At 53.0% G+C, this 22,528-nt stretch overlaps 3 protein-coding genes across 6 annotated transcripts in view; 2 read left to right on the top strand and 1 right to left on the bottom strand.

Moving 5' to 3' along the window:
* Positions 1–14,892, top strand: part of NAA60 (N-alpha-acetyltransferase 60, NatF catalytic subunit) — a 40,002-nt gene extending 25,110 nt beyond the window's left edge. For 2 of the 4 annotated variants that reach the window (XR_005016425.1, XR_005016424.1), the window contains exons 2-7: positions 6,462–6,577; positions 8,474–8,603; positions 9,667–9,763; positions 11,017–11,251; positions 12,343–12,696; positions 13,526–14,892. Coding sequence is in view for 2 of the 4 variants with exons in the window: in XM_036825367.1 (XP_036681262.1) it covers positions 6,468–6,577; positions 8,474–8,603; positions 9,667–9,763; positions 11,017–11,251; positions 12,343–12,499 (729 nt within the window). In the remaining 2 variants the exon portion in view is untranslated. Of the gene's footprint in view, positions 1–747; positions 902–6,395; positions 6,578–8,473; positions 8,604–9,666; positions 9,764–11,016; positions 11,252–12,342; positions 12,697–13,525 lie in introns of those variants that run through there. The other 2 variants (XM_036825368.1, XM_036825367.1) reach the window with 2 other exon arrangements.
* Positions 14,893–16,395: 1,503 nt separating this feature from the next.
* The window catches only part of CLUAP1 (clusterin associated protein 1), a 53,395-nt gene continuing 47,262 nt past the window's right edge, over positions 16,396–22,528 (top strand). The window contains exon 1 of the mRNA XM_036825361.1: positions 16,396–16,527. The gene's annotated coding sequence lies outside the window, so the exon portion shown is untranslated. The remainder of the gene's footprint in view (positions 16,528–22,528) is intronic.
* Positions 17,061–18,181, bottom strand: LOC118880913 (uncharacterized protein C16orf90 homolog). The gene is made up of 2 exons (XM_036825110.1): positions 18,136–18,181; positions 17,061–17,767 (listed from the first exon to the last, which is right to left on the bottom strand). The coding sequence occupies exons 1-2, from the start codon at positions 18,179–18,181 to the stop codon at positions 17,349–17,351; spliced, it is 465 nt and encodes a 154-aa protein (XP_036681005.1). The 3' UTR covers positions 17,061–17,348.

Genomic DNA, 22,528 nt, shown 5'->3' on the forward strand with positions numbered 1-22,528 from the left:
TCTCTTAAGCCCTTAGGGTGGCCCATAGTGATAGGAGATCAGTTCCTGGCAGACAGGTGGGGTCCCCACAGGTGTCAGATGTCAGTCCCCGGCCTCTCCCGTAGCGGTGGACCAGCCACACCAGCCTCCCACCTGCACCGCCGCCGCCTTGACCTCGCCCTCCCTGGCACCGTTCCTTTCTCTCTGGCACACGGGCGCCAGATTCTCCATTCCCCAAGCCTTCCTGCCCCCTTCTCCACTCCTGTTGGTTGGGCTGGGACAGATTAACACTATGACATGCTGCATTTTCCCTTAGTTAAATGTGATGTGTTTCTATTTTTAAATCAAGGCATCTGAAGAACTGGCCTTTGAAAACACAGAAGTACTTTTAATAGGGATGCAAGAATCCACAAATAGCTGTGTGTCTTAGAGCCCAGTGTTCTTCTTGAAAGTTGAACAGGGAACAAATCCTGCCCCTTTGGTCAAGAGCATTATCCCAAGGGTACTAGGGGGAAAATGTATAAATCCTGGGACATAAGAGATGGTCGTTTATTATGAGTCTCTCCCTTTGCTATCAAGCTTCAATTTTTTTAATGTTTTAAAATCAACTTTATTGAAGTTTAATAGACATATGACAAAATGTACCCAATGAGTTTAATATGTGTGTATATATGTGTGTGTGTGTACGTATGTGTTTGTGTGTGTAACCACCACCATCAAGATACAAAACATTTCTGTCCCCTCAGGAAGTGCCCACTCAGCCTCCTTGCAGTCAGCCCCCTGCCGCAGGTGCCAGAGGTCAAGGCCTTGCTTCCTGTGGCTCCGGGTGCCCTGTGTCTGCCCATGACCACCCAGATCCAGGCTCTGCAGCCGGTTTTGTTGGTTGCCTGCACTTGTCCTGCCAGCTCCGGAGGAGAGACTGGTGAGAGTGAGCTGACGTATCCCATCCTGCAGCTCCTTTCTGCGGGAGCTCAGAGCACATTTGCTATTGGTTGAGAGAAGAGTGGGGCAGAGCCATTGAGACACCTGGAGCTCTGCCAGGGGTGGTGAGGGTGGGCAGACATGTCACCCTGTTTCTCAGGCTGGCTTCAGCCCATCAAACCCCAGACAAACCACCTGGAGCCGGTTTTCCAGGGAAGAGGACGATGTGGAGTTTCCTGGCGCAGGTCAGGTATTGGAGCCGAAAGTTGATTTGAAATTCATCCGGTGATTTGTGCTCTGTGTTGACTTCCTAGACAGGGGCAAATCTGAGCCTGATCTTTCCTTTCTCAAAATCACCTAAGCAGCTTACCCCGTGAAAACCTGTAGACAACACAGATGCACTTGGTTGAGCCTTGATAACTTTATTTGGTCACTTCTTACACACTCCAAGCCAAAGACAGATTTTTTTTTCTTTGAATATGAAATATTAAAATTGGCCCAAATCTGGAGTAAGCGACCAGATCGGCCCTGGTGGACTGGCGGCTCTTCCTCATCTCTGTGAGTCTGTGCCTCCCTCCAGCCTCCCTGACCTTCAGCCTCATCTTCCCCAGAGCACCCCCATCGCCCACCCTAGTGGGCCTGGCTCAGAGGCGGGGGCTGGGGGAGGTGGCGTGTGGACCAGCCCCACTGCAAGAGCCCCTCTCCAGGTACCAGCTTGAGCCCCTGCAGTTTGACTTGCAGGCTGGAAAGTTTCTGATTCTTTCTGGAATCTACTGTGACTTCCTTCAGGAAGAATAGTTTTTATCCATTTCACCAAAGAAACGTTTACTCTCAAGATTGGGGCTGGCTTTTGTTTTCTTTTTAACAGCTTTATTGAGGTACTGTCCACCTACCATGAATTCACCCAAAGTGTACCATTCAGTGTTTTCAGTGTATTCACAGAGCTGTGCAGCCATCACCATGTTCAGTGTCAGAACATTTTCACCACTCCTGGAAGAAACATACACCCTTAGCCATCACCCTCCAAGCCTCCCAACCCCACTCCCAGTCGTAGGCAACCACTAATCTGCCTTCTGTCCCTATGGATTTGCCTGTTCTGGACACTTCATGGCAATGGAATCGTAAGATGCAGTATGTGGCCCGTTATGTCCGGCCTGTCTCACTCAGCATCGTGTTTGCCGTGTTCATTCACATCGTAGCACGTGTCAGTGCTAAATATTCACCGCATGGATGCACACACTGTATTGGTTCAGGCATCCATTGATGGACATTTGGGTTGCTTCCACGTTGGGGCTGTTTTTTGGTGAGCTCACAGTGGGCTCTAGCTTACACTCCTTTGCTCAATTTAGAGCAGGGGTTGTGCCCTCACTGGAGTGTTGAGTAGAACGTGTATAGGGCATCCTGTTTGGCCACTCGGATTAGGCAGGTGGTGATGTATTGGGGTTTGTCCCCCAGGATTTTCCCTAAAGGCAGTTGCCACAGGGAGAGGGGGACGCCTGTCTCAGGAGCCTTCTCTGGAAAGACTGCACTGAGGGCCAGGCCTCGGCCTCAGATGGTGCAGGGTTGTCGACCGTCGCGAAGGCTCGAGGTTTTGACAGGGGTTTCCTGCGTTTCCCCTCTCTTGGCTGCGAGGGAAGGAGAAGGGGCGCCAACTGGCCCCGTGGTTAAGACTTAGCCCCTCGGGCAGCTTCAGGCACGGCTTCTAAAGCGGCGCCCTTGTCCTCAGGTGTCTACACCCTCCTCTTTAAAACCGCGGTGGAGTTTGGGGGTCGCTTAACTTGGGTCCCGGACGGTATTCCTGCCCCCAGAAAGCTCCGAACCAGGCACCCAACCCTCCAGGGCTCCCCCGTGTGGCCGGTGGGCAGCCGCGGCCAGCAGGGGGCGCGCTGTGCTGTTCTCAGCAAGGAGTGTGCAGAGGCGGGGTGGCCACTGCAAGGTGGCCTCGTGCAGGATGGCAGAGGTACCTCCATCAGTCACCTGGGGAAGCTGCCGTCCATGCCGGAAACTCAGCCTGTGGAGAAGTCTGGCAGGTTGGTGGCTAATTTTAATTAGGAACATTTTCACACATCCACCTGGTGTACCCGTCATCCAGTTCAATGGTTGTGAACATTTTGCCACTTTCGCTACAGCTAAATTCAGCTCCAGAACATTCTGCATTTCACCCCTGTATGTCCAGCTTGCATCTCTTTAGGAATATGGACATTTCCTACACAACCACACTGCTGTTTTCATGCCAACAAGATTAGCAGCACTTCCGTGGGTGCTTTTAGAGGTTTTTTGTGGACTCTCTCCCTTTGTGGGGGAAAGAGGGTCACATGTGCAGTGGGTTGTTTAGAAACCTCGCAGGAAGCAGTGCTTTGTTGTGGCAGGTGTGATGTGTTGGGCCTCGTTCTGCTCCTGGAACTGTACAATCTGGGATGACTGTGAAGCCACGTCCTGGCTGTGACTGCCAGGATGTATTCTGGACAGAGATGACTCATAAAACTCAGGAGTTGCCATTTTTTGGTCGACAGTCCATTTCCCAAGAGGTGGCCGGCCTGAGGTCCCTGAGGTCACATTCAGCAGAGCGTCCTGGGCACCATTGGTGGTGGGGGGTGCTGCTGAGCAGTGGACCAGCCAAGCTGTTCACGAGAGATGGAGCCGGACAGCATCTTGGTTTCTGAAAGTGTGTCCCAGCAACAAGAAAAACACAGGCGATGTGGGAAGGTCAGATTTGCCAAGCCTGGGAGGATTTTTTTGTTGTTTGGTTGGTGTTTTGGTTTTGTTTTGTGTTTGGAGCCGAGAACTCAGCCCAGCAGCTGTGGCTGCCCTTTCTCCAGTGGCCTCTCACATTAATGTCTGCGATGGCCTGGTCCCTGGTCCTGTCATCTCAAAACAAGGACATGGGCGGCTGTCTCTGCCCTGCCTGAGTGGGCTCTCAGAGGTCCCCTCTGAGTGACAAGTCTTCTCAAGAAGGGCACCTGTTGGGATCCACCAGGCCTCAGGCAGGAGCTCACCAGCTTCTTGTCCCGATGAGCTTCCCTTTACGCTGCCAGGGGGTCACAGGAGGGGCCCCACCTGGCAGACCCCACGCGGGCAGTGTGTGCAGCGCACAGGTGCTGGCTGAAAACACGGAAGAGGAAGAGAAAGCAGGTCCCCTCTCATCTCAGCTCTCAAGCCGTGCTGTGCAGAGGGACCTGTCAAGGTGGCATGGTCCTTACCCTGCAGGGTCTGGCGAGAGCTGGAAAGACAGAACCCGATGTGGGCACAGAGCCATGGAGCTCCTGCAGTACCTCCTCTGCCTCCCCGCCCACCCCATGTCTGCTTCAATGTCACCAAGGTCACCATGTTTCCAGCCCCGTGGACCTGACCTTTAAAGCCTCTGCCCCAGCTGTTCCGTGTCAGACTGGCTGGTGCCATGAAGGGGAAGGGGGACGGCGGCAGACCTGTCATTGCCCAGCCTACCCTTGGCCACCCCTCAAAGGAGCCCTTCTTCCTGGACAGAGCCTACTGGGATCATGTCCAGGGCTCAGAGACTGAGCAGCTGCCCCACTGGCCCTGTGGTCAAGCCTCAGGGTGGATTCGGCCCCTGGCAGGTGGCAGGTTAGGACACGGCCTTCCCGGGGACCCTCATGGAAACGCCTGTGTCTCATGGGAACCAATCAGGAGCAGGGTCAGGACAGCAGGAGGGCACTGCATTTGGGCTCCCTTTGACCTTTGGGCATTGCCTGGACTCTCACAGTGCCCATTCACAGAACTGTGGTTTCCAGAGTCAGTTTAGGTAACTTCAGGCTACCCCCTGCCCCAACCCCGATGTTTATTATGAAAAATTTCAAATATGTAGAAAAATTGAATGTGTGAACAGTAAGTTCCTATTTTATATCAACCTGCCACTTAGGTCCAACCGCTAATAGCGTTTTGTCACATTTGCATTCTAAGCAGTTGAAAAATTTTTGAACTGTTTAGTTTTAGACCTCATGATACCTCACTACAAAGTATTTCAGCAATGCATCTCCTAAGACTTTCTGCATAAGCACTGTACCCTCCACATCTAAGTCAGTTAATTATAGTTTCATAATAATTTCATCATAAATTCATCATCTACTGTCCAGCCAATATTTAAGTTTCTCCAAAATGTTGTTTGACTTTTTATTTTTCCCAGGAAGAGTTTACACATCACATTTGGTTGTAGGTCTCCTTGTCTTTTTTAGTCTATTTTTTTTTTTAATGACATTGACTTTTTTTATTGATAAATTTATTTATTTATTTATTTTTTTGGCTGCGTTGGGTCTTCGTTGCTGGGTGCGGGCTTTCTCTAGTTGCAGCGAGCGGGGGGCTACTATTCGTTGCGGTGCGCGGGCTTCTCACTGCGGTGGCTTCTCTTGTTGCGGAGCACGGGCTCTAGGCACATGGGTTTCAGTAGTTGTGGCTCGCAGGCTCATTAGTTGTGGTGCGTGGGCTCTAGAGCACGGGCCCTAGAGTGCAGGCTCGGTAGTTGTGGCGCACAGGCTTAGTTGCTCCGTGACATGTGGGATCTTCCTGGACCAGGGATCGAACCTGTGTACCCTGTATTGTCAGGCAGATTTCTTAACCAGTGCGCCAACAGGGAGGTCCCTAAATGACATTGACTTTTTGAAGAGACCAGGCCAGTTGTCTTGTAGAATTCTACCCGTTCCGTGTGTGTCAGATGTCATGGTGCCCGGGTGCCAAGTGTTACCTGCAGTCGTGAAGTTAGGCCTGGAGGCTTGATTGGCTTCAGGCCCAGCATTGTAGGTGGGAAGCTTGAGGGCTTTGTGTATTTCACAGGAGGCACTGGGAGGCTGGCCTCCATCCCTGGGGGATGTGGCACTGCAGGATCTCAAGGGTGTGAGGTTAGGCTTTTCCTTGGCGATCGCTGAGCCCTGGGGGGTGCAGGTGCTTTGTCAGAGTCCACCCGTGGCCTTCCTGCCTGGGCTGAATGTAGCTTCCTGATTTAATCGTTGCAACTCGTGGCCCCTGTCTTGAACTTTTGGCATGTCTTGAAGTCCTTCTGTGCGCACATAGGGGAGGAGAAATGGCCCACCCAGCAAGTGCCACTCTAAATCCAGCAGGTCTCTGGGGCTGCTGAGCCCTGGGTCGTTTGTTGGCAGCCACTGGCCCAGGCTGGGAGGAGTCAGGGCTGGCAGGGCCGTGTGCCTCACCAGTGGAAAAACAGCAGGTGTGAGGGAGACGTGAGAACCTCTGGGTAGAAGTAGGGCTGGTGTGGGCGCTCAGCGGGCAGCTCAGAGGGGCCAAGAGAAGAGAGAACACAGACCAGAGGTGGGCTGCCCTCTGTGGGGCTCAGGAGTATCCCATGTGAGCAGCGAGGGGACCCTGGGTCCCCATCCTCCCAGGCCTTCCCGATCCTTGGTTTCCTGCCCTGCAGGGACGGCAGAGGTGGGGGTGTGCCTGTGATGCCTAGTGCAGGGAGTGTTGTAAGGGGAGGAACACTCCATCAGGGGGACGGTGCGAGCTTTCCCGCCTTGCTTGCCTCACAGGTTATATGAGGAGGAGGAGGCGGCAGCGTGGGTGCGGCCGCCCTCCTGACACCTCCCTCCCTGCAGGTGTGAATGACAGAGGTGGTGCCATCCAGCTCCCTCAGCGAGGTCAGCCTGCGTCTCCTCTGCCACGATGACATAGACACCGTGAAGCACCTGTGCGGCGACTGGTTCCCCATCGAGTAAGTTGAGCAGTGTCCCCAGGTGTGGCTTGAGGGGTGGGGAGTGGCGGGGGGTATGTGAGCAGAGCCACGGGTGCCAAAGCTGAAAGGCTTGCTGTGAAGGCGCCGTGGTGGCCCAGAGTGACCTCGCCTGTCGGGGCCCCGGGCCCTGCTCCCTGACTACCACCGGGCTCTTTGCACCTCATTGTGTTCCTAGAGATCCCCGAAAGGGCTTTGCTGAGAATCTTTAGTTACGAAGATGTTCCATGCAGTGCTACTTATAATATTCAGAAAATTGAGAAGCTACTTAAGTATCTTAACAGAAAGGAATTGGTTACATACATCGGGGTATGTGCATGCAAAAGTATAATGTTATTCTGCCGGGGGAAAAAAAAACCTGTCCTAGAGGTATATATGTTGACAAGGAGAGTTTTTTTACAAGATATTAAGTGGAAAAAGCAGACTAGAAAGCAGTATGTACCACAATCCCCCTTTTGTTTAAAAACACATACAAGATAAAAGCTTAGGAGGATATGTACCTCGTAGCAAATGTGTTCGGTAGTTCGGGTGGGTGGATGATTAACATCTACAAGTTTGTCTGGTTTGCTTGTCTGTATTTCCTACATTTTTCTGTAATATGCACATAGAGCTTATAGTGAGAAAAATAGTGCAAACTTTTAAAAATTAAAAATAAACAAGATCCTGCCAATCATCTAATTTCCGTGAGCCTTAGCCTCAGATGTGTTTAACCTGCTGCCGGCAGGAAGGGAGGGATTCCCTTACGTCCCTGATGGGAGTGTGAATTGTCACCTTCTGGGGCCACAGGCTAGCGGCGGCTTCATAGGTTAGAAAATAAACGTCATCCCAGCAGTCCCACCGCTGGAAAGTAATCCAGTAAGTCCGAGGTTAGACCCCGCTGAGGGTGAGCTGGGGCAGGTAGAGCCTCACTGGCCGGAGCCTCTGTGCCTCTGAGGAGCCCGACCTGCCTGCCTCTCCTTGCAGTTTCCTGGGCCTGAGGCCTCAGGTTCCAAAGATGATGGAGAGAACTTCAGTCCCATCAGACCATGTGGTCGCAGCTCCCCTCCTGGCTGCTGCGCCACCCGGCACTGCTGGGGTCAGAAGGCGGGAGTGTGATGAGGACCAGGAGAGGAGCCTGGGTGATGCTCAGGTTCTGTGGAACCTTCCGGTGGGCGGGCGGTGGCCTCTACAGTGCAGACCCGAGTAGAGCACCTCTCTGTGTCGCCAGGAGGGTCTGAGACCCTCCTCCAGCTCTTGGTCTCATGAAAGGCATCCTGGGCTAACCCGCTGTGTCCGTTAGGAAACAAACCCATACACCCTCCCGACCGAGCCTCCTTGGCTGTGGCTGAGTCTGCCTTTTCATCACTGCATCACTGTTCTGTTCCCTGCTCCCCTCGGATGGCGCTTGGTCAGCAGCCCCAGTGACCCTGGCTACACCTTGCCCTTGAGGCCCTGTCCCTGAAACTCAAATGCCACTCTGCAGTGAACCTGGCTCTCCCCACACCACTTCCTCCAGTCTTGAAAAAGTCTCACAGAATTCTTGGAAATCACCCAAGTGTCCACAGGCTGCGGGGGTCATCAATCTTAACTCATCCACCTGCCCCCCCAGGCACTGCTCTCGAGGGGACAACATCATCAGAGGTTTTTCCCCTCTTGTCTCGGTGTCTTGTAAGATCGTTTTCCCATCAAATTTCCAGTCTTGTCCAGACAGATAACCGCTTTCAGAAGATGATACTCTGAGAGTGATACACTTCGGTGGAGACTGAGCGATGGGCAGACCCCTCGTCAACCCTGAGTGGTGGACAGAGCAGCCTAGGGTCCCCTGTGGTTCAACTCTCTGAAGCACGACAGGGGTTGGACTTGACCTGGCCGGTTCATCTGAGTTTGTCTCTTCTTCAGTTACCCAGACTCATGGTATCGTGATATCACCTCCAACAAGAAGTTCTTTTCCCTCGCCGCAACCTACAGGGGCGCCATCGTGGGAATGATCGTGGCTGAAATAAAAAGTAGGACCAAGATACACAAGGAGGTGAGTGTATGCAGCAATGACTTGGCAGTCGGTGCCTCTGGACAGGACTGTGGGGCCTTACGACACAGTCACGCTGCCTGCTCTGTGACCCTTTCTCTTGGGAGCCCAGATGGCATGTGAGATTCGTACCTGGTTGGTTTCTTTCTGTGTGTTCGTGACACAGTCATATATGCATTAAGTAACACGACCACAGGCTTCACAATCACAGCCGTTTTGAGGTAGGGAGGCGGGTAAACGGTACACTGGCCTTTCTGCGGGCTTCGAGTCACAAGAGCAGGAAGGATGCTTACCTCCCTGAGACCGATGGCAAGTCCACCTGTGTCCAGGCTAACTGTGGTGTGGAGGGTGGGGTGGGGAGTGGGGAGCCGACCCACTCCCAGCACGTGGGAGCCACTCAGTGAGCAGTGGACGGGACACAAAGGCCGAGTCACCAAGTGTCCTTTTCAATGGGGGAGAGAAAACCATACACATGGCAGATCCTTCTAGTTCTTTGTGAGGTAGAAGAACATAAGAACCTTGTGCTGGTCAGATTCATGACACTCCCGGTCCAGAACTGCATCTCTGGAACCAAGAGACCCACGTGGGGCGGTGTGTCACTTGGCCTGGCCTTGGCAGCAGAGGGTGGTGGAGGGCACCACTGCCCACCCTAACCCCCGCCTCCCCCTTTACTGCGAGACCACCTGGGGCTGTGTAGGATCCCTAGTTAAAACATTCACACTCTCTTGGGCTGCCTTGTCTCTTGGCTGGTGGACTGTCACGTGCTGAGGGCCCGCTGAGCAGTTCCTTCTTCCCGCCATGACTTCACTCGTCTGGCATCCCTGACCCTCCTTGTCTGGTCTACCACCCACCCCAAGAGAAGCGATTTTTTTGTGTGCTGTTACATCTGCAGTTTCTCGCAGAAGGGCCCACACCCTCTCGTTTCCATGGGAGTGGAGGTGACCCTCTATATTGTCTTCTGTTCTGTTCCCTCTGCCCCAGTGTCTCCCCAGGTGTCATGGCTGGGAAGTTGGCAAGTGAGCTGTGCCTCCACTGCTGACCCGACTGTTTCTGACTTTCTCTTTAGGATGGAGATATTCTAGCCTCCAGCTTCTCTGTTGACACACAGGTTGCGTACATCCTAAGCCTGGGAGTAGTGAAGGAATTCAGAAAGCACGGCATAGGTAAGGGTGGCAGAGCTCATAAACCACAACCGCCAACTCGCCCCCCACCCCCGCCCCGTTCTGACAATTGTCTCTCATAAATACCCCTCAGTCTCTTCCTCCATCCCTGTCCCTCTGTCTGGGGCCAGACCTTCATCCTTCCTCCCCTTCCGCCAAGACCCACGGCCCCACCCACTCCCTTGGCCTTCAGCCTGTCCTCTTTCCATACAACACCAGGTCTTTTCTGCCATGGCCTCCTTCCCAAATCTGACAAGATCAGATTAATAACCGCTCCCGAATGTCCTCATTTGGGAATGGGCACCTCTTATCGTGCCTCTTGCCACACACATAGCTTATGTCTGATCCCAAGGTATTTTTTTTTAATATCTTTATTGGAGTATGATTGCTTTACAATGTTGTGTTAATTTCTATCGTACAACAAAGTGAATCAGCTGTAAGTATACATATATCCCCATATCCCCTCCCTCTTGAGCCTCCCTCCCATCCTCCCTATCCCACCCCCCTAGGTCGTCACAAAGCACCGAGCTGATCTCCCTGTGCTATGCGGCAGCTTCCCACTAGCCATCCATTTTACATTTGGTAGTGTATATATGTCAGTGCTACTCTCTCACTTCGTCCCAGCTTCCCCTTCCCTGCTGTGTCCTCAAGTCTGTTCTCTACGTCTGTGTCTTTATTCCTGCCCTGCCACTAGGTTCATCAGTACCATTTTTCTAGATTCCATATATGTGCTTTAGCATACAGTATTCGTTTTTCTCTTTCTGACTTACTTCACTCTGTATGACAGAGACCCAAGGTATTCTTGATTAAGAGTAGAAAACATAATTGAAAAATAGTGCCAGCCACCATGTATCGGGTGCCCGCCACACCTGGGGTGCCGGGCTGCCCGCATGACTCCGAATTCCCATCCCACTCAGCCACACAGCCAGCGAGTGGCAGAGTCTTCATTTGTGTCCGTTCCACATTTTCCTGGGCTCAGGTTTACACTTCATTGTCTAAAAGATCAGTGAGTCTCTGTTGTGGGTTCAGCCCCCGGGAGGGAACTAGCAGGCTGGCATCCGCGGTCCCGGATGCCTGAGGACCTCAGGTGACAAGCCCCATCGGGCCATGAGATGTTAGGGACTTCTATAGTGGGTGGTTATGGGAGGTCGGTCTTCAGTCCAATAGCAGAGAGATCTGTAGGGACCTCTGCAAAGATGACTTCCTTGTCTGCCTCACGCTTCCTTCCCACTTGCCCTGCGCCTCTTCCTCCGCAGGTTCCCTATTACTTGAGAGTTTAAAGGATCACATATCAACCACCGCCCAGGACCACTGCAAAGCCATCTACCTGCATGTCCTCACTACCAACAATACGGCTATAAACTTCTACGAAAACAGAGACTTCAAGCAGCATCACTATCTCCCCTATTACTATTCCATCCGAGGGGTCCTCAAAGATGGCTTCACCTATGTCCTCTACATCAACGGTGGCCACCCTCCCTGGACCATCCTATATCCTTTCTCTTTCGGGGGTGAGGTATTGTGGCTTCCTAGCAGGGCCCGTGCGCCAGCTGGAGCTGTGGTTGCCTTCACGTGGCATCCACAAGGCCAAGCTCACGGGACCAGATGTTGTTGTGGGCGGGTCTGGCCGGCACATCTTGGGAAATGACGGTCTGGGTGTGGACATTGGGAAAGCAGGCCAGCTCTGGCACTCGGCGCTCGCTGGACGTTAGACTGGTATGAGGGGAGTGTTCAGCCTCCTGGCCCAAGATCCATCCATCCATCAAGTATCGAATGAGAGCCTCCTGTTCCAGGTGCGTGGGGGATACAACAGTGAACGAAACAGCCAGAAGCCCCTGCTGTCATGGGGCTGTGTGCTGGTGGGGGAGAAGACAAGCAAGTGAGGTGAAACTAACTGTTTGCTGTTTGTGAACACTTGGGTTCAAACCTTCTTTGCTGGGTGCGTGACCCAGAGGTGTGTCCCTGCCCTGCTCCCTCCTCTTTAACTCTCTCTGGCCCTTGACAGGTTCAGTGGAGGCCAGGAGACTTCCTGATAGTCATAGGGTGTGATCCCCAAAATACTGTGTGTATGTGAGAGAGAGAAGTTAAATGAATGAGTCCAGGATTTATCCATTTCACAGGGAAATAAACGAGAAAGACAAGGGCGGCCCAAAAGCCTGCAGGCCTAGCTCCTGTGATGATGGGTCTCTGGGTGTCCACAGGGTCAGGACTGCTGACCCCTCCTCATCACAGGGACAGGGCCCTGCCACTCTGAGGACTGAGCGTAGGGGAGAACTAGGAACACTTGCTCTGCCAGACCCCACCCCCAGCACCCAGTCCTGTCCAGCCTTAGTCTGGGTGTCCAGGTGCCTGGGGCCTCACCCAGAAGGTCCCTTGTACCCAGGCTCTGCCCTGCATTATTTTGTGCAGCAGAGCCCCCTCCATCTGATGAGGCTTTCCAGCCCTGCAGAGGCTGAGCAGGCTCTTGACCTCCTGCAAGAGTGGCATGCTGTCTGCTTGCAGCCCCCATGGTCACCGTGCTGACAGTGCCACCCCGGGGCAGTTGGGCAGGCGAGTCGGAATCTTCCTTAACGGAGCTGCACGGACTACATCCAGCACCTGGGCTCTGCGCTAGCAAACCTGAGCCCCTGTTCCATCCCGCACAGGATCTACCGCCAGGCCCACAGCCTGCTCTGCAGCTTCCTGCCATGGTCAAGCATCTCCACCAAGGGCGGCATCGAGTACAGCCGGACCATGTGACGCCAGCCGGGCAGTCTCTGCCAGGCCCCACCCCTCGGCACCCTGTGGAAACCGCCTTCCCGGCCATCTGACTTCTGCTGTCATCTGCAGAGGAGCCAGTGGGCACCTGCCAGGCCCGTCGGCCTGCCCCAGCTGCAGGCCCGGTGCTACGTGGGCTCAGGAGAAGAGAGTCAAGGGGCGTGCCCGGTCTCCCCCAGGTACACCAGAGCAGGGGGTGCAGAAAGGGGAGCAGAGCCCAGTGGGATGATGGTTGGGGAAATGGAGGTGGTGCTTTCAGCAATGAAAACAGGAGGCCCTGGATGGGCATCTGCTGCTCAGGGTGCTGGGAAGCATGGCCAGGGGCCGAGATAGTTCCCGAACGTCTCTCAGAAACTTCAGGAGGGAAAGCAGAGCTCTTGAGCCCTGGCCAGAGCTTTATCTTTTCACTACCTGAACTACTTTTTAAAAAATAATGCATTCACATGGTTCAAAAATTGAAAAGTTACCAAAAGATCAAGCCCCTTCTACTCCTGTCCCCAGACACTCAGCTTCCCCTTCCCAGGGGTTATCAGTGCCACTGTGTCCCTGGTGGTGCTTCACTGTAGATGGCGACTTCAACAGCAGCGGCCTTGCCCTGTGGTGGGCACCTAGATGAGAGCTCTGCTTAGACGTGGCCACTTCTGAGCACCGTGGGGAGCTGGTCTCCCAGGCCTCAGGGAATGGCAGAGCTGGAAGGCATCATGGGGACTCCAAGGTCTACCCCTTGTGCACGGACACGGCCCAGAGCGGATTGTGACGTGGGCCAAGCCCAGGCGGCAGGGCTCCGTGGCCTCCTAGGCTGGCACCCCCATCGGTACTGTGGTTTGTGCTGGGACCGAGGAGAGCCAGTGGTCACTGGAAGGGACTTTGGACCTGGAGGAGGGCTCACGCTTCAGGAGCACCAGGGGCCCAGCTTTGGGCTCCTAGGCCAGGCCCCTGGGGAGGGGAGGGAAGCAGAGTGTTTCTGCTGAAGGCTTCACCCCTGCTCCCCTCTTGTCTATCCCACAGGCTCCTCCAGCCCTCCTTCCCAATCTGGAAACCTTCACTTCTGCTGAGCCCTGGCCGGGCCCCCGCACGTGCTCCAGCCCCACGGGCACCTGGGGGTGGCAGTGTTCACTGTGGTCTGTTTCTTCTGCTGCCCTGGGAGCAAGGGCATGGGAAAGGGCTTCCTTCCCCACGCCCCTCACCGGCCTCTTCCCCTCCACTGCCTGATCCTTCCAGCTCCTTCCTCCAAAGTTGGAATAAACTTCTGGGAGGGAGGAACCCAAGTGTTACGGACAGACTTGACCCTAAAGACACAGGAGCCTCTGAACAATGAGGGGTCGAAATAACGGGAAGGCCAGCCCCTGGTCCAAAACCAGCACCCAGAAGCCCGGGGGGCAGAGAGCAGCCCCGGTCTCTCCAGCCGGGGCTGACACTTGCTGGGCACAGCTGAGGAGGCTTCTTACCCACACACTGAGCTCTGGGGCTTCGCTCCCCATGTGTGCGGGCGGATAACGAGACAGATGCCCACATGCCCGCTAGGAGGCTGAGTCCTCCCGCAGCCTCTTCCCACGGGCTGCTTCATTCTGTCCCGAGCGATTGGAACCGCCTGTCAGATGGTGGATGTGCCATTCAGCTGAGCTGCCGCAGGGAGCTGGGCTGAGGACAGGCGCCGCTGAGGGCCTGGGGGTTGTCTCCCCCAGCCCCCCAGCCCCCCAGCCCCATGAGCAGCAGCTCCGGGGCCTGGCCAGGTGCAGACGGGACGAAGCTGAGCACCACCATGACCAAGTGAGACCCGGCCTTTGGGGCTGGGGACAGTCACGTGCCTTGTGGTCCCTCCACCTCTGGGGCAGAGACAGTGCCTGGAAGTGTGCACGTGGACGGCACGTGCTCCTGGTGTCCCTTCTGCCAGGGCCCCTAGAGCTGCTTGCTGCCTGGCCTGCCCTTCCGGAGCAGAGGGGATGGCACAGAGTCTCACGCCGGACGAGAGCAGGAGACGGGAACACCCCAGGTGGGGGCTCCGTGACCGTGTCCTTCCTTCCCTCAGAACTTCCCGGCCCTGGGCTCCTGCGGCCTCACCGGTGGATCCCGGGCAGGAAGGGCACTCCATCTCCCCGCACTCCCCACCTCGACGCTGACATTGGTTTCATGCTGAGGCCCAACTGGGTGTCCTCTCTAATCTGAATCAAAGATCATGTGATTTTTATTTCTGCCCCTCAGGGTAAGGGAAGAGTCTTCCAGAAGGTTCTGCCTTGGACATTCGTAATTGAGCTCAGAGGCCTTGCCCTGCCCCTCCCTCCTCGCCTCCTTATCACTGCAGTGTCCAGCCCAGTGTTGAACAGATTATGGTGTTTTGTCTTACTACAAACAAATAAATAGACTTTAATTGGTCACATCCTGTCTTTGCAGGCCCTGCGCCTGTGGACCTGCCCCGTGGCTGAGGGCGGCCCAGGAGCTGCTTGTCCCCTGAAGTCCCAAGGACGGCTTCCAGCTCAAAGGGCGATTGTTTTTTACGATCATAATTGTACCTTGCCCTGCCAAGGAATGCAGCCCTGGAAGAGGTTCTAGAGCTGGTGACAGTGCAGTGGTCAGGCAGGGGCCCTGCCCAGGGCACCCCACCGCAGGAGCCTGAGGCGGGGGGAGGGGGCAGCAGGTCCCAACCCCTGGCTGGGACAAGCCTGGGACCAGGTCCTTCCACCAACTTCTTGGAGCCTCTGGCCACCCTGGGGGCAGGGGGTCGTGCCTGTCACCCTGTTAGACAAATGACTGGTTCAGGGGCTGGGAGTTGCCCAAGAGCCACACAGCTGTGAACGGTGGGCTTGAGACCCCAGCCCAGGTGTGGACCCCTCCAAAGCGTGGGTGCGCTGCTCCCTGAGGGCTGGGCCTCCCCCCGATGGCCCTCCCTATGGGACAGGGCCTGAGGCTGGTGGCCCGGACTAGGAGCTGCCACCACCCAGGGCCGTATGCACACTTAGAACAACCTGAAAAGCACCCAGGGGCCAAAGTCTCCAGAATCTGCTGTACCAGGGTACAGGGGCAGGGCAGGGGCCTGAGGGAGCTTTCCCCCATGTCTGGAAGGAGCCCAGCTGTCCTGGTGTCCAGAATGTCCTTGACACCATCATGTGTGGTCTGACAGAAGCCTGTGAGAGGGGTAGGTCAGCCCTTGCCTGACCCAGGCTGCCAGGACAGGAAATCAGCCAAATGGTGAGGGTCACTGAGGCAAACCCAGGTCCTCCCATCTGTCCCCACAGGCTGAGGCCCAGTGATGTAGAGCAGGGGGTCTCAGCCTGAGAGATTCTGCCCCCCAGGGGACATCAGACTCTCCGGAGATGTTTTTCGTTGCCACACTGAGCGGAGGGCACTACTGGAATCTAGTGAGTGGAGGCCAGGGACGCTGCTAAACATCCTGCAACTCACAGAACAGCCCCCGAAACAAAGAATGGCATAGCCCCAAATGTCAACAGGGCTGGGGTTAAGACCTCCTGATACAGAGGAGCCCATGCCTGGGTGCCTAGAGTCTAGTCCAGCTGGGAGAAGGGCTGTGCCCATTCTGCCTGGAGGGTCAGGGCAGCCAGGGTTCCCCAGGGAGGGTGAACTCAACCAAGGCCTCAGTGAGGGGCGGCGTGGGGTCAACGTCTCTGCCCAGGTTGGGAACTTGTTCTCCTCCCGACACCCTCCCTAAACCTGGCCTAACTTTCTCTGTCCTCTGCCCTCTCCACCCAGAACACCAAGCCCTGCTCTTAGGCCTGCTGAGACCCTGCCCACCCAGGAAGCCTGCCCAGAGTCCCGCCCCGAGGAGGACGGCTCCCTCCTCAACTAAGGGTGGGAGCACCTCGGATTCCCCCAGGATCTACATGGAACTCTGCTCTCAGAACACAGGTGCTGAGGGGCCATTTCTCTGGCTGAATTGGCCTGATGACAGACAGACCCAGGGACAGAAGGTGCAGGCCTTGGCTTTTATTGAAATTAGACCTGTAGGCTCCCTGGCCACTTGGGAGCCCAACTCTCCACTCCGCCCAGCCTCCCAGGTACAAGTGGCCGACTTGAATTGGAGCAGGCTGCAAGGGTACGCCCAGGCTTCTTTCTGTCCCTCCCACAGGACCTCCTCCTCCTTCCACCTTCGAGTTTTCCCGAGGCTGGCCTAGGCTCTGGTGCTGGGCAGCTGCCCAGGCATCTCGGTGTGAGGATGCTACTGGTGGGGGCTGAGCCCTTCCCCCTGGACCTGTGTCCTCCTCCTCCTCCTGGGCCATCCTTTCCCCTCCTGTCCTGAGCTGGGAGAACCAGCCCTGGCACTTGGATCCCTATGGCCTCTCCAGAGCCCCAGAGTGCGTTCTCTTGCATGAGGGACATGTGGATTCCTCTGAGGCCCCCCAGGATCTCTTAGGCCTGAGCCCCAAGCCTTCACGGGGACCGGGCTGGGAGGGGACACCCTTGGCTGGGTCCATGCTGGAACTGGAAGCTGAGGAAAGCGGGGGGAGAGGAGTCACTTGGAGGGACCTGGGGGAGGCTGCCAGCCTATGACCCCCGTGAACCTGGCATCCTTCAAAACCGGAGGGGAGGGGGCAGTTCTCCTTAAAGAAAACTTGGGAGGGGAGGAGGAAGAGGGAAACACGTTTCAAACTGAAAGGACCCTTCTCTAACGCGAACCCCTCATTTTACAAATGGGGAAACTGAGGCCTGGCCAGGGGGGGAGAGCAGTCTGAGGTCCCTCATCAAATGTAGAGCTGGGACAGGTACCCAGGCAGATTGGGAGTGGAGAGGGGCCACCTGGGTCCATCTGAGTGCCCAGCCCAACCCTGCCCGGGGTCTTCCCCTCCTGTCCCCAGCCCTGCATCACCCGAACAGGTGCTCACCTGTATTTCCCAGGCTGTCGAACTTCCAGAAGGGCTGAGTGGTGACTGTTACCTGAGCCCAGAGCCCCCTGTTTCAAGTCCAGGGGCCAGACTGTGCCCTCAGGTTGTGGGAGGCAGCCCCCGGCCATGAGCTGGCCCAGCCAATGGGTCTCACACTGGCCGGCAGGCTGCATGAGGCCTGGCAGGTAGAGAGCCAGACCCCGGAGGTGGTACAACCGGAAGTTCTTGGGCTTGCTTCCCTGGGCACTGGGACACTGCTGCTGCTGGGCCCCCAGCCCCCCGTCGTAGATATTGGGTGGTGTGTCGGGGTGACTGGTGCGTCCTCGGACCCAGCTCACTGCATCTGTGGAGGGGAGAGCAGGAGATTGGTGGCTGGTGGGCCACAGAGGCCGTGAGGGGACAGTATAGTCACATGCTCATGTGATGGGCTCCACCCCTGGCCTGCAGAGCCTCAGCTTACCTGTCTGTCAAATGGGCTCCACCCCCTGTCTCCCACCTCCCTCACCCAACAAAGCACTCCTTCTCCCTCCCAACCAACAGGGAGGCTGAGAAGCCTGAGTCTTGGCACCAAGATCTCTTTCAGGACTGCAGGCTCTTTCTGCCACCCCTTTTTGCCCCCTACCCTAGAGAGAGCATTCTGATGCCCAGGGTCACATGGCCTGGACTGGTGGCCATTCCCCTCTCCCAAGCTTGTATGTCCCTGAGGCCACCCTGGTGGCTTTGGGCCCAGGTCAGGACAGGAGGACATCTCTCCTCCTGCCACTCCTCCCCGCAGCCTGGCACCTTCTCTTATGCGCAGCTGAGAGAACACACAGACCAAGGCTTCCATGGAGGGCCAGCCAGGTGGGAGAGGAGCAGCCGAGCCTCCTGTGCAGCAGGGCTGTGCTCTCCCCTGCCTAGGGGATGGATCTGCACGTCTCCCTTGGCAACCAGCTCTGTGATGTCACAGGGAAGACTCCCAGGTTTCCCAGATCCCTGAGTTTGGGAGAGGATGATGCTCAAGGGCAGGGGCAGGGTGGGAGGAGGACAAGGGAAGGGGGCAGAACCTTAGGGGAGGTCCCTGGTCCCTCTGGCTTGGGACAGGCATGCCAAACAGATTCAGCTCTTGCAGGCTGAGGAGTCACTCCCAGGGGTGACTTCTTGGGGTATCAGCTTCTTCATCCATGGATGGATAATGAAGGTTTAGGGATGCAGACTTGGTGAGATCTGGCTCAGTGCTTTGAGCATGCTGAGAAGGTGGTATTGGGTGACTGGATAGGTCCCTTAATTTTTCTGTCCATTTTCCCCTAAGTAGATGATCGAGTACTGTGGGATCACACCAAGTGTAAGGAAGGATTTGGAGGAACCGGAACTCTCATATATTGCTGGGGGAATGTAAAATGGTACCACCAATTTGGGAAACAGTTTCTTAAAAAGTTAAACCTTCAATTCTCTCTATTCACAGATGACATGATCTTATACAGAGAAAAAAATTCACACTAAAAAAACTATTTGAGCTAATAAAACTATCGGAGCTAATAAGATTCAGCAAAGTCTCAGGATACAAGATCAACACGCAAAATTAACTGTATTTCTATACAGTAGCAAAGAACAAAAAGAATAAAACAGGAATAAAATTAACCATGGAGGTACAAGACAACACTGAAAACTAGAAAACATTGCTGGGAAAAAAAAATAAAAATAAATGGAAAAAGATCCTGTTCATGGTTTGAAGACTTAATATTGTTAAGACAACAATCCTTCCCAAAGTGATCTATAGAGTCAATGCAATTCTTATCAAAATCTCAATGGCCTTGTAGGCAGAAACAGGAAAACTGATCCTAAAATTCATGTGGAATTACAAGGGAGCCCAAAAGCCAAAAACAATCTTAAAAAGTTTGAAGACTCAAGAGTTCTGATTTCAAAACTTATTGCATACAATGCTACAGTAACCATAACTGTGGAACTGGTATAAGGCTAGACATCCAGACTAATGGAATAGAATAGAGAGCCCAGAATAATTTCATACACCTCTGGACAATTTATTTTTAACAGGTTGCCAAGACTATTCCGTAGGGAAAATAATAGTCTCTTCAACAAATGGTGCTGGGACAACTAGATGTTCAAAAGATACAAATGAAGAATGAAGCTGGACCCCTACCTCACACCATATACAAAAATTAACTCAAAGAAAACTCTTTGAAGAAATCTTCATCACCATGGATTTGGTAATGGATTCTTAGATATGACAACAAAAGCACAAGCAACAAAAGAAAAAATAGGTAAATTGGACTTCATAAAAGTTGAAAACTTTTGTGTTGCAAAAGACAGTGTCAAGAAGTGAAAAGACAGCCTACAGAATGAGAGAAAACATTTGCAAATCATATATCTGATTAGAGTGTAGTATCTAGAACACATAAAGAGCTCTTACAAGTCAACAACAAAAAGACAAACAACCCAATTTAAAAATGGGTGAAGAACTTGAATAGATATTTTCCCAGAGAAGATATACAAATAGTCAACAAGCACATGAAAACATGTTCAATGTATTTATCATTAGAGAAATGCAAATTTGAACCACAGTGAGGGACTTCCCTGGTGGGCACTGTGGTAAGAATCCGCCTGCCGATGCAGGGACACAGGTTCAAGCCCTCGTCCAGGAGGATCCCACGTGCCACGGAGCAACTAGGCCCGTGCCGCCACAACTACTGAGCCTGCGCTCTGGAGCCCGCGAACCACAACTGCTGAGCCCAATGCCACAACTACTGAGGCCCACCCGCCTAGAGCCCGTGCTCCGCGACAAAGATAAGCCACCGTAATGAGGGGCCTCCTGTGCACTACAATGAAGAGCAGCCCCCGCTCGCCACAACTAGAGAAAGCCTGCGTGTAGCAACGAAGACCCAATGCAGCCAAAAATAAATAAATTTTTAAAAAATTATAAAAAATAAACCACAGTGAGACACTACTTCTCACACATGAGGCTGGCTATAATTTAAACCAACCAACCAAACAACCCCACAGAAGATAAGTGTTAATGAGGGTGTAGAGAAATTGAAACCTGCCTACACTGCTGGTGGGTATGGAAAATGGTGCAGCCACTATGGAGAACAGCTTGGCAGTTCCTCAACAAGTTAAACGTAGAATTACTATATGACCTAGCAATTTCACTCCTAGGTATATACCCAAAAGAGTCGAAAACAGGTATTTAAATAAATACTTGTACACAAATATTTATAGCAGCATTATTTATAGTAACCAAAGAGTAGAAACAACCCAAAAGTCCATCAGCTAATGGATGGATAAACAAATTGTAGTCTGTCCATACAGGGAAATATTATTCAGCTGTAAAAAGAATGAAGTGCTGATACACAGGGCAACATGGATGAACCTCAGAAACATACTGCTCAGTGGTAGAAGCCAGATACAAAATGCCACATATTTTATTCTGTTTACACGAAATATGCAGAATGAATAAATCCAAGTGACAGAAAGCAGTGTTAGTGATTACCAGCGTTGTGGGGAAGGAGAAATGGGGAGAGACTGCTTAGTTGGTGTGACATTCTTTTTGGGGTGATTAAATATTTGGAAACTCAAACAGAGATGGTGGTTGACATTTCAAATGTATTTAATGCTACCGATTGTACACTTATAAGGGCAATTTTATGTTATGTATACTTTTATCACACTAAAATAAGTAAATGACCCAGCACCACTTAAAACTATCAAGGTCATCAACAAACAAGGAAAGTTTGAGAAACTGTCACAGTCTAGAGAAACCTAAGAAGACATGACGACTAATGTAATGCGTGTCCTGAAATCAAATCATAAACAGGAAAAGGACAGTAGGTTAGAAATGAGGAAATCTGGACTTCAGTTAATATAATGTATCAGTATTGGTTCATCAGACAAATGCACCATACTAATGTAAGATGTTAACAGTTGCGGGGATGAGGGAGAGATGGAATATACAGGAACTCTGTACTATCTTTGAAACTCCTTTGAAAATCTAAACTGTTCTAAAATCAAAAGTTCCATTGAAGGGCTTCCCTGGTGGCCACAGTGGTTAAGAATCTGCCTGCCAATGCAGGGGACATGGGTTTGAGGCCCTGGTCCGGGAAGATCCCACACTGCCGCGGAGCAGCTAAGCCCTGTGTGCCACAAACTACTGAGCCTGCCTCCTAGAGCCACAAGCCACAACCACTGAAGCCCACGTGCTACGCCTGTGCTCCACAACAAGAGAAGCCACCGCAGTGAGAAGGCCCGCGCACTTGCAACGAAGAGTAGCCCCCGCTCGCCGCAACTAGAGAAAACCCGCGTGCCGCAACAAAGACCCAACGCAGCCAAAAATAAATAAAGTTATTTTTTTTTTAATTATTGAAAAAAGTTAAACATTCACTTGCCTTATGACTCTATGTCATTCATAGGTATTATTCAAGAGAAAGAAAGCATATGTGTCTTTATAAGGATTTCTACATGAATGTTTCATACCAGCTTTATTTGTACTAGCCCCAAAACTGGAAATGCCAAGGAACAGGTGATGTGTAAATAAACTGTGGTATATCCATACAATGGATATACAACTCAGCAGTAAAAAGGAATGAATTACCGATATAGGCTACAACATGGATGAGTCTCAAAATAATTATGCCAAGTAAAAGATGCCAGACAAAAAGAATATGTTGTGTGATCCCATTTATATAAAACCCGAGAAATACACCTGTGTACAGTGACAGAAAGCAAGGAATGGTTGCCTGGGGTAGAAGGAGTGGCAGGAGGTAGACATTACAAGGGATGGGACACAGGAAAACAGGTGGCAGATGTGTTCTCTATCTTGATTGGTGGGGATAGTTTCTTGCATGTATACACTTGTCAAAGCTTATTAAATTGCACACTTTAAATATGTGCATTTTATCTTATGTTAAAAAGCTGTTAAAAAAAGTAAAAACCGAGGGAGGAGGCTCGGTGCTCCCTCCGTGCCCTGCCAGCTACAGTGGATGTCAAGTGCTGTCTGCCCATCACAGCCTCCACTGTGTGTGTCAGGCATCACAACCTCCACTTTGACATTGAAGAATCTAAGTCACCCAGAGGTTGAGTAACTTCCCAAGGTCACAAAGCTGACTGCTTTAGAGACTGCACTGGGTGCCCTGTGCACACCAGTTTGCCCAGATCTGGTGGACTTCAGGCAGCCTGTTGTGTC

The sequence above is a fragment of the Balaenoptera musculus genome, chromosome 15 (assembly GCF_009873245.2).
Source record: "Balaenoptera musculus isolate JJ_BM4_2016_0621 chromosome 15, mBalMus1.pri.v3, whole genome shotgun sequence".
NCBI lineage: Eukaryota > Metazoa > Chordata > Mammalia > Artiodactyla > Balaenopteridae > Balaenoptera > Balaenoptera musculus.

Bases quoted from the DNA above. Each gene is read 5' to 3' on its own strand.
- LOC118880913 (XM_036825110.1), bottom strand. From the start codon at position 18,181: ATGGAAGCCTTGGTCTGTGTGTTCTCTCAGCTGCGCATAAGAGAAG. The intron at 17,768-18,135 runs GTGCCAGGCTGC...CCATCACATGAG, and splicing joins TCAGCTGCGCATAAGAGAAG to CATGTGACTATACTGTCCCC.